We start from the raw sequence: 13,938 nt of genomic DNA on the forward strand, positions 1-13,938 counted from the left end.
TTGCAGGGGGCTGTTAGGCTAAAGGTTTAGAAGAGCGTTAAGCACCATCTCGTTGGCGAAGGGATTTCAACACTGAACATTTCCATTCTTCGAGCTCCCATCGTGATTCAAAATGGTGGCCGGTGTCCTAACGTTGACAGAAGCTGCTGCCCTCACCTTGGGATCCCTCGTGTCAAATTTGAAATCAGTGCAGTTTGGACCATTCACTCCAAAAATCAGCTGAAAGGACGCCACGGTCACATTTTTGGACTGCCATCTTGATTCAAAATGGCGGCCGGTGTCCCAACATCAACAGAAAACCTCAGGAACCCTCAAGCCCAGCTTGGCAATGATATCGCAAGAGAATGGACACCTGCAAAAACAACTTTCCAAAATATATAGTAGACGACAACTCCAAGTTCGACTAATGTGGAGTTGGATGAAGCAGGCATAGCCTTAAAATGAACAAAATATAATAAGGAAGTTGTTTTTAGCGCCAGAACTGAGCAGAAGTCACACAAATCTGTGTAGCCCCCACCCCTGTAATCGTCAACATCAACTTCGTTGGACTGGTCATGTTGTGCGGATGCCTGACGATCATCTTCCAAAGCAACTACTCTATTCCGAACTTAAAAATGGAAAGCGCAATGCTGGTGGTCAACAAAAGAGATTTAAAGACAAGGCAAATCTTAAAGAATGTAGTATAAACACTGACAACTGGGAAACACTGGCCTGTGAGCACTCCAGTTGGACAACAGCCTTTACCAAAGGTGTCATGGGCTTTGAAGACACTCGAACTCAGGACGCAAGGGAGAAACGTGCTAAGAGGAAGGCACGCTTGGCAAATCCACACCGTGATCAACTCCTGCCCAGGAACCAATGTCCCCACTGTGGAAGGACGTGTGGATCCAGAATTGGCCTCCACAGTCACTTATGGACTCACTGTTAAGACCATGTTTATGGAAGACAATCTTACTCGGCTACGAAGGGTTGCCAAAGAAGAAGAAGAAAGTCATCACCATTTCAGCGATATCATTTAGAGCTGGGGTGGGGAGATATCTGCAGTTGCTATTGCTAAATAACTGGGAATCACAAACCCTTGACAAACTCCTGCAAATCACCATTCTGCCAAGAAGCCCCAGTTCTTCTTATGCCTAGCCTGATGTAGAGGAAAAAAATATTGGGGAGGGAGGGGGGACTCTGGTTTCAGGCCATTTAGGCTTTTATAGGTCAAAACAAGGGCCTTGGATTGTGCTTGGACTCTAACAGCAAGCTGAGACCTTCGGGTATAGGGCAGTATAGAAATAATAATAATAATAATAATAATAATAATAATAATAATAATAATATCAAGTCACTGTGATATATTGAGGCCTATTGGCTCCAGTCAAATGCTTGGCTTCCTAAACCATTTGCATTCTGCATCTGTCAGAAATTGATCGTTTAGCGTGGTGACTTTGGAACTCCCTGCCACTTGACATTAGGCAGACGCCTTCACTGGATTCTTTTCGGCTGAAAACATTTTTGCTTAAACAAGCTGAACCACATAGCTAGAATGCTGATCTGTTTTTTAAATTTATTTATAGCTGGTTTTAATTGCTTGAATGTTTTAATTGATTTTTACAGGGGTGTTTTTTTTTAAGTGGTATATAAATTTTATGAAACAGATAAAAATCAATGAAAGGGGCAGGAGCTCCCTCCCCTGTCTCCCTGGCAGGAGTTTCTTTCTCACCCCCACCTGGGGATTCCTCATTCCGGTCTGACTTGGCCTGACAGTTTCATGGGTGTGGCAGTTGCGCATTCCTCTGAGAAATCGGCTTACATGCACACGGCAGTTCTCACCCCCTCGTGCCACGTTGCGAAGCAGACGTGAAAATGCTTACTCTTTGCTTGGCTGTAGCTAAGCACCTAATTGCAACCCTACCTGCAAGCGTAGCAGAAGTGCAAATGGGTACCTGGAGTAACATGCTCTCAACATCACTGTGCAAATAAGTGCTTCCTTGACCTTTAAAGCCCTTTCCGGCCTAGAACCCTCGTACCTATGGGACCGCCTCTCCCGATACACCCCACAGAGGACCTTAAGGTCCATAAATAACAACACTCTAGAGGTCCCGGGCGTTTAGGAAGTAAGATTAGCCTCAACCAGGGCCAGGGCCTTCTCAGTGGTGGCCCTGGCCTGGTGGAACGCTCTGTCTTGTTAGACCAGGGTCCTGCGGGATCTGATTTCTTTCCGCAGGGCCTGTAAAACAGTGTTGTTCCGCCTGGCCTTTGGCTTGGAATCAACTTGATCCCCTTCCCCTCATTCCTTTTTCCTTTCTCCTTCTGTGTTGGAACCTCCATTTGGGGACTTCCCTGGCTTTTTTCTGGCCCACGTAGGACCAGTCTGGATAGTTGGCCTTGGTGAAGATTTGACGTTTTCATCCCCCCAAAAGTTTTTGATTTGAGTTCCTACTGAAATGAGGCTGCATTTTAATGTTGTACTAAATCTTGTTTTAAAGTTGTATTTTAATCAATTGTTTTTACCTGGTGTTAGCCGCCCTGAGCCCGGTCTTGTCTGGGGAGGGCGGGGTATAAATAATTTTTTTTATTATTATTGTGCAATGGCTTTGAAGCTGGTTAAAGTGAGATCTGAACTGCCATCACATCAAAGCTCAATCAATTGCCTGGCATTCGACTAATTCGTCAAATCATTAATCTGTTGAATTTAAAGTCTGAGTTTTGGGAAACCAGGCATTATTAATCATATTTTATTCTGCATTTCCTCCAGGGGTGGTGTACATAGCCAGGGGCAGGTAAGTAGGCCTGCCATTAGCAATTGCAGAAATCTCAATTACCTGCCTTTGCAGAAAGGTGAAGAGGGAAGCTTTCTTGGCCAAACTTTGGTGCTGTGAAAAGCTGTGGCAGTGGGACCTCGGTTGTCGAATGTACCGTATTTTTTGCTCTATAAGACTCACTTTTCTCCTCCTAAAAAGTAAGGGGAAATGTGTGTGCGTCTTATGGAGCGAATGCAGGCTACGCAGCTATCCCAGAAGCCAGAACAGCAAGAGGGATTGCTGCTTTCACTGCGCAGCAATCCCTCTTGCTGTTCTGGCTTCTGGGATTCAGAATATTTTTTCTCTCATTTTCCTCCTCCAAAAACTAGGTGCGTCTTATGGTCTGGTGTGTCTTATAGAGCGAAAAATACGGTAATCCTCTCCGGAAGACCGTTTGTCTTCCGAAACATTCAGCAACCGAGGCGCAATGGGTGGTCGTCAATTTCAAAGGAGAAAATAGAGAAACGCGCCTTGGAAGCCGTTCAACTTCCAAGGCGTGCTCAAAAACGGAAGCATTCGGTTCCAGGTTTCTAAATAAAAAATAAATATTTTTTTATTTATACCCCGCCCTACCTGGTTCAGGAAACTGGGCTCAGGGCGGCTAACAACAAATTTAATTGATGCAACAAAAAAAAGCATAAAATACACTATAAAACATGAATAACAATATATTCAGAATTCAAAAATCAATTTAGGGGGGAAATCCACCCAATAAACATTAGATGATCACCAGGACTAGCTGGCTAAATTAGTCCTATTTGGGCCAGCGAGGAGACCAGGGGAGAATTAGCTGTGGTTTTTGGGTTCTGAATCGTTCGGCTTCTGAGATACTCGAGAATCGAGGTCCCACTGTTCCAGCACAGACGCCCTATCAGAAAAAGGTGGCAACTTCTTGCCTTGCAGGGGGTTGGACTAGATGATCCTTGGGTTCCCTTCCAACTCTGCCGTTCTACGATTCTATGATCTGTCGGCAGAGAGGATTTATACAGAACGCCAAGGAAGGCATTGGAGCAAGTAGGTATGAGACAAGACTGCCCCTTCAGTTTTATTATTATTATTTACCGTATTTTTCGCTCTATAGGACACACTTTTCCCCCTCCAAAAATGAAGGGGAAATGTGTGTGCGTCCTATGGGGCGAATGCAGGCTCCTTGGCTTCAGCGATAGCAACGCGAAGCCTCCGAAGCCTGCGCTCCGGAGGCTTCGCATTGCTTTTGCTGAAGCCAGGAGAGTCTGGTCTTTGAGGCTGGCGGTGGGGGAAAGCAGCGCTTCCCCCCACTGCCAACTCCACGAGCTCGGTCGAAAAGCCCGCAGGAGCTGCACGCTCTTTAAAGGATGCGCGGCTCCTGTGGGCTTTTGCGGGAGATGGGGGAATTCCCCCACCTCCCATAATAGCAGGGAGAAGGTCTGGGAGAAGCGCATAGGCTGCGTGCAGCCTGTCCGCTGCTCCCAGAGCTGGGGGGGGGAATCATATTTCCCCCCTTGATTTCCCCCTCTGGAAACTAGGTGCGCCCTATGGTCAGGTGCGCCCTATAGAGCGAAAAATACGGTACTGACCCTGCTCCTAGCAGAAGGCCTGTCACTCACTGCATCTCTTGCAAGAGGCAAATACTGGCCTTGCCTCACGGCTGAATACCTGCGGCTGCTTGAAGAAAATGCACTTTTTGCACACAAATTCCTCTGGAAGGCGAATGCATTTCAATTTGCTTCCACAAAGCTTACCTGGAGGTATTGAATTTTATTATTACGGTCACAGACCAGTTCCAGATCACTTACAATATCAGAAAAATCATAAAACACAACAAGAATACATTGAGTTGCAATTGGGTTTTACAGAGACAATTCAGATTTAACAGCAGTTAAGAATATACATTAAATTTTGCTCACTTAAATATAACCTAAAATTTAAAACCTTTATCATTTTGGTAGTACAGCTTGTTCCCTAAGTTTTATGGCAGTCGCAGAGAATTTGGCCACCCTTAGCGTGATCTCTAGATCCTTGTCCTCTACCAGGAATTTTAGACATTGGAGTTCGGACCCATTTACCTGGAGGTAAGACAATGTCCAATCATTAGTGTGCATTCTTCCTGATTTATTTGAGGGGAGGTTGCACACTGATGGACACTCACTGAGTTGCTTGTACAATGGCTATGTGTTTCCCTGCTAATAATTTGTTCGTTCCAGACCTTTCAGAGCATCCACCTGTCGTTTTCGTAGCTACAGAAAGCCCATTTTTTTAAAAAAAGAAGCGAATTTCTTGCCCCAGGGTGACAGAGTGTTGGGCTTTAATCATGCAAACCTAAATTTCCAGTGTGCAATTATTATTATTCATTGCATTTGCATTTCCAATGAGCTCAAGGCTGCCTCCAGGGTTCTCCCTCTCCTCCATTTAATTCTCACTACAAGCCTGTGAGGCAGGTTAGGCCGACAGGCAGTAATTGGCCATGGGACACCCAGGGAGCTTCGCAGCCGAGTGGAGATTCGAACCCTGATCTCCTAGGTCCCCGTCTGACACTCTAACCACTATGCCACACCTGCTCTCTTGTGTCCCATTTGAGTTGCACCTGCAATATGCTGGCCGTCTGCTGGTGACCTTCAGAATCATAAATGGGAAACTGAAATAAGCTGCAGCCCTAAGTATTCTTAAAAGTTTATTTTGGCAAAATCAAAGAAGTCAAATGCAAGGGACAAAGTTCCCCCTCCTCCAAAGTGAGCTTTGTCCCTTCCATGTCTGCCTGTGGTCAGCTGCTAAAGGCCTGCAAAACAGGCAAAACCCCAAGAGGGCCTGGGGACATCCAAGACGCAATAAATAGTAGGGTAAATAAACACGGCGCATTTTCAAAACGCAGCTGGTGTTTACTGGGAAACTGCCTTGATTCCAGTTAGGGATGAATCTGAGATTCAGTTGGCGTTTAAAGGGCGATCCTACCCTAATCTGCACTTTCTGAAACTTTGCAAACCCAGGCACAGCCACCCATCAAAATTCACACATCTCTGAATTTTGCAATGCAGAACAACAATAGCAGAAGGAATAAATGTATCAAAAAAACAGAAGGGGAAGTTGGGGCAAGTCCTTGGGGTGGGAGGGCGGGAGAGATTTGTTGTTGTTTTTTGTTTTTGCTTTTTTCCATTATGTGATGTCATTATGTTGACTGAATATAAAATTGTAAAATCTAATTAAAAAAAATTTTTTTTTTAAATGAATTTTGCAATGCAGCTCTCCTGCCGAGTAACATGCAACTTTTTCAAAAGGGCACTTGCTGGAGCAAAGTGTGCATAAAAATGCATATGTTAGTGAAACCAGCACGCACCGTATTGTTTATTTTTATCTACTTCGTAAGATTTATATGCCTCTTGATTGCAAAAAAGCCCCCCCAAAAAACACTCAAAGCAGTTTATGAAAGAGATAAAACGATAAGGAAAAATAACAGCAATAATTTAAAACTTTCCGAAATAACAGCCGACTAAAAGCAGATCAAAATCCGCACCAGCTTTCTAAATATCCCAGCAGGCTTGTCGAAACACAAATGCTTTGAGGCAAAATTGCTTTGCGAAACGTGTGCAGCTGGGAGAAATTTGCACTAGAATGCTGACAAAGTTTCACGAGGAACTTGGAAATAAATAAATCACGAACTGGTGTGAAACTGAACTCAGGAAACAGAAAATAAGAAATGAAGAGAAGCCGAAATTTGTCAGATCTGCCCATCCACCTTCAGTCCCGGGAAAGGGATTCCCTGCAGCAGCTCTTAGTCCTTTCTGACTTTCACCGGTTCCCTTTTGCAGAAGGTGATTTTCGTTTCCTGGTAAGGCAGGAGAAATTCCACCTGTGGCTCTTTTCACCTTTCTGCAGACAAGGCAGGTGGATCTTGGAGCGGCTCTGGGTAGATGCAACCAGGAAGTCGCAGCCGCCTTGCCTGTACAAGCAGCCAGCCAGCCGCCCACACTCCTGCTCAGAGTTTGCGCCAAGGAGCTCCGGAGCCCTCCCTTGCCCTGCCGAGAATGGGCCCTTTCCTGCGCTAGGGGGGCGAGCAAAACACGTTAGCCTGGAGGACTCGGCTGCTTTCTCAAGGTGAGTGCTGCTGGCTGTCGTTTTCCACCTGCACGGAGGGAACAGAAAATTGGTTTTGGCTGGAATGAATGAGACAGAGCTGGCAAGCCCAGAGATTTGGCCTCTCCCTACAGATCTGGCTGGGTGGCGATGAAGAGACACTCTGTGCATGCCCAGGGCTGCTTTGTTTTCTTCCTCTCCTCCTCCTCCTCCTCAGGGTGCTCTTTGCTGTCCTGTTTTTACCTGGCGTGTTGTTCTGATAAGACAGGAACATCCCTGCTCTTCCTCCTCAGCTGATAAAATCATGGCTGTGTCTTCTGGCACATTCTCAATATTGTCGCTGCCTTGAACTGAGTAAGAGCACCAGTGGCGTAGCGTGGGTTGTCAGCACCCGGGGCAAGGCAAGTAATTTGCACCCCCTAATCCGTGGATTTGCGCCCCCTAACCCTAACCCCCAGATGTTGCGCCCGGTGTGGCTGGCCCCCCTGCACCCCACGCTACGCCACTGCAGAGCGCTGCTCCATTGACCTCAGTATTCTGAGACTGGCAACAGCAGCTCTCCAGGGTTTCAGGGTCACTGCCAGCCTTACCTGGATAACCCAGGGATCAGACAGGGACGTTCTCCATGCAAGGATGCTCTTTGTTGTTTAGTCGTGTCCGACTCTTCGTGACCCCCTGGACCAGAGCACGCCAGGCACTCCTGTCTTCCACTGCCTCCCGCAGTTTGGTCAAACTCATGCTGGTAGCTTCGAGAACACTGTCCAACCATCTCGTCCTCTGTCGTCCCCTTCTCCTTGTGCCCTCAATCTTTCCCAACATCAGGGTCTTTTCCAGGGAGTCTTCTCTTCTCATGAGGTGGCCAAAGTCTTGGAGCCTCGGGTTCAGGATCTGTCCTTCCAGTGAGCACTCAGGGCTGATTTCCTTCAGAATGGATAGGTTTGAGCTTCTTGCAATCCAAGGGACTCTCAATAGTCTCCTCCAGCACCAGAATTCAAAAGCATCCATTCTTCGGCGATCAGCCTTCTTTATGGTCCACCCCCCACAAAAATGCCAGGGCTACTCTTGCAATAAGAACTCTCCCGTGGGAACAGATCGAAAGCCCATTGAGTTCGGCATCCTCTTTCCTACATCAGCCAACGAGATGCCTCCACAATCTTGAGGTGCGGCTGTGAATTCGAAAGTTTCGCTTTTGCTTCTGATTCACCCAGGACCCAGCCTTTGACAAACATGGTGTTTCAGACAGCAGTGCCCATCAACCCCAGGCAGCAGGTGGGTCTATGCTTGTAGCCAGTGGCTCATCTTGTGGCAGGCAGTTCCACATGGTGTCCCCCCCCCGCCATTTTTTTAAACTGATTTTACAAATTACAACCAAATTATTGCCAAATAAATGCAGTTTTATTTGAGTGGCTTCCCACTCGCCGTTGTCGATGTGTCCTTCGCTTTCGATGTTACCGCGCCGAATATTTTAAATTACCTCCAATTCCACATGTTCCCCACGTGTGACGTTTCTCACACTTAAATAGCGTTCTGTCTTAGAAAATGTCCAGTCATCCCACTCCGACAGGTTGTCTGCCCTCTCAACCAGGGACATACGCAGCGTATATGAATCTCAAGTACCTCTTGCGGCTTGCAGCTGGCACCCTCGTTGTATTGTTTTACATCATAGATAGCAACTGGGACAGAGCTGCTTGGTGCAACATTAAGGCAGATCTGGTTCAGATTTGGAGCTCTCCTGGAGCAGACACAGGTGGATAACATAGGGAGATGGAAGCGAGACAGTCCTTGCTGGCTGCATAGCAATGTCTCTCCTGGCGCCGCGATTAGAGAAGCAAATTGCGCCTTGTCTAATTTCCATCTCTCTTTATTAATCCCTCCGAACCTGGTGGGGTGGGCAGTGGGGGGAAAGGAGCACACTGAGAGCATCCAATAACACGTTAGTGAGATAATTTAATGTACTTTCCTGCCTCTCAGGCAAGGCTTGGCATTCCAACTGAGGCCTTGGAGCTGGGAAGAAGTCTTCGCTGTCAATCGTCCCCAAATAAGAGGGGCAAAAGACACAGGTGGGCCCAGGGCTGTCTTAAGCATATGCGGCACCGGGGTGCAAAGAACTGCCTAGCTCCCCTGGACTCAACTCTTGGGCCCCGGACTCTTGGCCTGGCGCCCCTGAGAGCCCAGCGCCCAGGTGCCCCGCACCCCTAGTGGCTATGGATAAGACGGCCCTGGGTGGGCCTCTTTTCGGCTAGCAGTCGCTAAGGCCACCTCATTCTTTGATCTGCCCCATGCGTTCTGTCCACACATGAGCCAGTGTGGCCTAGTGGTTAGAGTGTTGAACAAGGACCTGGGAGATCAGGGTTCAAATCCTCTCTCAGCCACAAAGCTGAGTGGGTGAACTTGGGCCAGTCGCTCACTCTCAGCCTAACCTATCTCACAGAGCTGTTGTGAAAGGTGAGGTATAAATTCAATAAACAAGTAAATAGAAAGGAAAATATCATAATGTTGTTGTCCAATCCATGGCACAACTGCACTTGGAATACTGTGTACAGTTGTGGTTGCTGCACCTAAAATACAACAACAACAATACTATTGTAGAGCAGGGAAAGGTTCAGGAGAGGGCAACTGAAATGGCCAAAAGGATGGAGCAAGTCCTCTAGTGGGAAAGGCAGCAGCATTTGGGGGGCTTTTTATTTCAGGAAAAAATGGTACATAAAAGGAGGGACGAGATTAGTTCATAAAATTATGCACGGCCCAGAGAATGTGCATAGAAAAGTTTTCCTCCTCTCCGTCATAAAGCTGGAATGTTGGAAGGTACAAGACAAAATAAAGGACTTCTTCATGGAGTGCAGAGTTAAACTGTGGAACTCCCTGCCACAGTGATGCCCACCAACCTAGATAGCTTTAGAAGAGGATTAGACAAATTCATGGAGGAGGAGAGGGCTCTCTGTGGTTACTGGTCACAACGGCTATTTTCTCCCTCCACTGTTGGAAGCTGAAAGGTGCTTGCTAGCAATTAGAGGTGAGGAGAGCTCTGCTGTTGCACCCAAGTCCTGCCTGCGGACTTCCCATGGACACCTGGCTAGCTGCCGTGAGAATAGGATGCTGGACTAGAGAATCGGTCTCTTGTTATAATAATATAATAATTTATTATTTATACCCCACCCATCTGGCTGGGTTCCCCCCAGCCACTCTGGGCGGCTTCCAACAGAACACTAAAATACAATAACCTATTAAACATTAAAAGCTTCCCTAAACAGGGCTGCCTTCAGATGTCTTTTAAAAGTCTGGTAGTTGTTCTTCTCTTTGACATCTGGTGGGAGGGCGTTCCACAGGGCGGGCGCCACCACTGAGAAGGCCCTGCACCTGGATCCGTGTAACTTGGCTTCTTGCAGGGAGGGAACCGCCAGAAGGCCCTCGGAGCTGGACCTCAGTGTCTGGGCAGAACGATGGGGGTGGAGACGCTCCTTCAGGTATACAGTACCAATGCCATTTAGGGCTCTAAAGGTCAGCACCAACACTCTGAATTGTGCTCGGAAACGTACTGGGAGCCAATTTGGTCTTTCAAGACTGGTGTTATGTGGTCTCGGCAGCCGCTCCCAGTCACCAGCCTAGCTGCCGCATTCTGGATTGTTATGTCTTTACAGGGCGAAGCACAGATAGGAGGGATTTAACAAGAGTTGGAAGGGATTCTAAGATCCATCCAGTTGATCTAGTAGGAGATGTTTCTCCTTGCAGGGTGAAGTTTGACATTCTGTAGGGAAGTACAGGGCCGCTTAATTTGTGACCCTTTGACTAATGGGCTTTTCCAACTCCTGGCAGCAGGGAGCTGTGGCCAGTCCCAGATGCTGTCCCTGTGTGAGATGCGCAGCCATAATGCATTGACTGTGTGCACACATAGAGCCTTTTGCACCACTAAAAACACATAACATGTGACGTGGACCCAGGGAACAGAGCGAATTGCAGGGCAATCCTATTCATCATATGTGAATGTGAATCCTGATTAATTCTTTGCAGCTTACTCACAAGGGCAGCCTTACTCAGCTTAGGAAACACATAATAATAATAATAATAATAATAATAATAATAATAATAATAATAATAATTTATTTATTTATTTATACCCCGCCCATCTGCCTGGGTTTCCCCAGCCACTCTGGGCGACTTCCAACAAAATGTTAAAATACAATAGTCTGTTAAACATTAAAAGCTTCCCTAAACAGGGCTGCCTTCAGATGTCTTCTAAAAGTCTGGTAGTTCTTTTTCTCTTTGACATCTGGTGGGAGGGTGTTCCACAGGGCGGGTGCCACCACCGAGAAGGCCCTCTGCCTGGTTCCCTGTAACTTGGCTTCTCGCAGCGAGGGAACTGCCAGAAGCCCCTCAGCGCTGGACCTCAGTGTCTGAGCAGAATGATGGGTTCTTTTTGATGTAGGCAGTGGCATGAAATACTTGCTAACTGAGAAACCCTGAGGTCCGTGTTCGGGTACAGCACTGGAGATAAAAGCAGAAGGCAGAGTGAGGATCCACTCTGATGCTATTCCTTTCCCCATTTTGCTTTGGGTATAAATCCATAAACCTGCTGGCAGGCTGCTGAGCGGTCATTTTGCACTTGGTTGCCTGGGCTGGATTTCCTTGCACTGTCTTGGGCTCTTGGTTCATCTAGCTCTGTTGCCTACACTGGCTGACAGAATCACAGAACTATAGAGTTGTGAGGGACCCTCAAGGAGCATCTAGTCCAACCCGCTGTGATGCAGGGATGACAGCCAAAGGATCTCTGACAGCTAGAAGATACGTTCAAAAATACAATAATAGTTTTGACTCTGTGCTAGCATTCGAGTGATAAAGGAAGTAAAAGGAGGCGGATAACAATTAAGGATTTATTATGTTTTCAGAATGTATTGGAAAATTTATATAGAAAGGTTTATTGTTTTGTGTACATTCGATTGTAAGATAAAACATATGCGAAGGGACTTGACAGGAAGTCAAAATTGGAAAGATTTTGTAAGATAAAAGGGGGAAAATATTTACTTTCATTATTATCAATTTGTGTGTGTGTGTGTCTGTACATATGTGTTTTTTTGTATGGAATGTTTGGGAGGAAATAAGACGGTAAATAACAAATAAACTAAATATTGATGTATGTAATTTTTAGTTCTCGGTTGTGTTTGGTGCTAGTGTGGTTGTGGTGTTTTTTGTAACATGGAATCGTTCAATAAAAATTATTATTATTAAAAAAAAGGGATCCCTGGCAGCTGGCCAACCAACCTCTGCTTAAAAACCTTGCAGGAAGGAGAGCCCTCCGCTAATCCATCAGATTCCTCTCTTTCGCCTCTTCACCCTTTTCTTCCTTTCCGACACCGGCATTTGTTTGCCAGCCAGCCAGAACTGGGAGTGACAATCAACAAGCTGCAGATCACACATTGCTCCCTTGGGCTCACCCAAACCGGATAGTCCTGTTTGTCGTTTGCAGGAGACGCCTCTTGGGTGACTTCAAATACAGCCTCTTCTTCCTGGTGGGTCCCTGAGCTGGACTCCTCTCAGTCCCAGGAGGAATAAAGGACATCTCTCTCTTTTTTTAAGGGACACGGGTGGTGCTGTGGGTTAAACCACAGAGCCTAGGACTTGCCGATCAGAAGGTCGGCGGTTCGAATCCCCGTGACGGGGTGAGCTCCCGTTGCTCGGTCCCTGCTCCTGCCAACCTAGCCGTTCGAAAGCACATCCAAGTGCAAGTAGATAAATAGGTACCACTCCAGTAGGAAGGTAAACGGCATTTCCATGCGCTGCTCTGGTTCGCCAGAAGCGGCTTAGTCATGCTGGCCACATGACCTGGAAGCTGTATGCTGGCTCCCTCAGCCAGTAAAGCAAGATGAGCGCCGCAATCCCAGAGTCAGCCATGACTGGACCTAATGGTCAGGGGTCCCTTTACCTTACCTCTCTCTTTTAAAAAGCAATCACAATCTCCCAAGGATGCCTGCTGGCCATAATCTGTGCCTCTTCCTCCTCGCCTCTGTTATTCATCCAGCGCTCCTTTTCCTAATCTCCGGTCGTCTCTGAAGTAGCATGAGCAGGCAGCCAGGGCTTTCGTTCATCTGTTTCTTCCAGGGACATGTGTCAGGGTCATAGGATGGACGGGCGGAGAGGGAGAGAGAAAGCGAGAGTGGGGTGTCCAGTTTAAAGGTCCCACTTGGACGTTGCCTCTCCAGCACTCATAGAGTCCTAGAATTGCAATTCCAATAATAATAATAATAATAATAATAATAATAATAATAATAATAATAATTTATTATTTGTACCCTGCCCATCTGGCTGGGTTTCCCCAGCCACTCTGGGCAGCTTCCAACAAAGATTAAAAATACACTAAAATGTCACGCATTAAAAACTTCCCTGAACAGGGCTGCCTTCAGATGTCTTCTGAATGTCAGGTAGTTGTTTATCTCTTTGACATCTGATGGGAGGGCGTTCCACAGGGCGGGTGCCACTACCGAGAAGGCCCTCTGTCAGGTTCCCTGTAACTTGGCTTCTCGCAATGAGGGAACCGCCAGAAGGCCCTCGGCGCTGGACCTCAGTGTCCGGGCAGAACGATGGGGGTGGAGACGCTCCTTCAGGTATACTGGGCCGAGGCCGTTTAGGGCTTTAAAGGTCAGCACCAACACTTTGAATTGTGCTCGGAAACGTACTGGGAGCCAATGTAGGTCTTTCAAGACCAGTGTTATGTGGTCTTGGCGGCCGCTCCCAGTCACTAGCCTAGATGCCACATTCTGGATTAGTTGTAGTTTCCAGGTCACCTTCAACATGCCCAGTTTATAGGTCCCACTTGGACACTGGCTCTCCAGCCCTCATAGAATCCTAGAATTGCAATTCCAAGACTGCTGTGGCCGACATCTTTGAACCATCCGGTCCTGCGTCAACAAGGATGCTGTTAGATTCCTCTTGAAAGTCAATAAACTGGGAGACAGAAGCACCACACTCACCCTGCTATATTCAAACCTTTTAGCTGCAGATGCCTTTGATGGAATGGGGTTCTCCACCACTGAGCCATTATGGGCCAGCAGACAGCCAGTAGGGTGTTGAGTGTTGGGCTGTGACCAGGAAGAGACAGGGTCTCACT

The 13,938-nt window shown here is 47.1% G+C and overlaps 1 protein-coding gene across 4 annotated transcripts in view; it reads left to right on the plus strand.

Annotated features, from left to right (window-relative positions):
* The window catches only part of LOC310758605 (uncharacterized protein), a 64,960-nt gene that overhangs the window by 17,865 nt on the left and 33,157 nt on the right, over positions 1–13,938 (plus strand). The window contains exon 2 of one of the 4 annotated variants that reach the window (XM_083605343.1): positions 6,642–6,860. In XM_083605343.1, the coding sequence (XP_083461469.1) occupies positions 6,642–6,860 (219 nt within the window). Of the gene's footprint in view, positions 1–6,194; positions 6,861–13,938 lie in introns of those variants that run through there. The other 3 variants (XM_083605344.1, XM_083605342.1, XM_083605341.1) reach the window with 3 other exon arrangements.

This window comes from Podarcis filfolensis, assembly GCF_964270895.1.
Source record: "Podarcis filfolensis genome assembly, chromosome: 3".
NCBI classification, from domain to species: Eukaryota; Metazoa; Chordata; class Lepidosauria; order Squamata; family Lacertidae; genus Podarcis; species Podarcis filfolensis.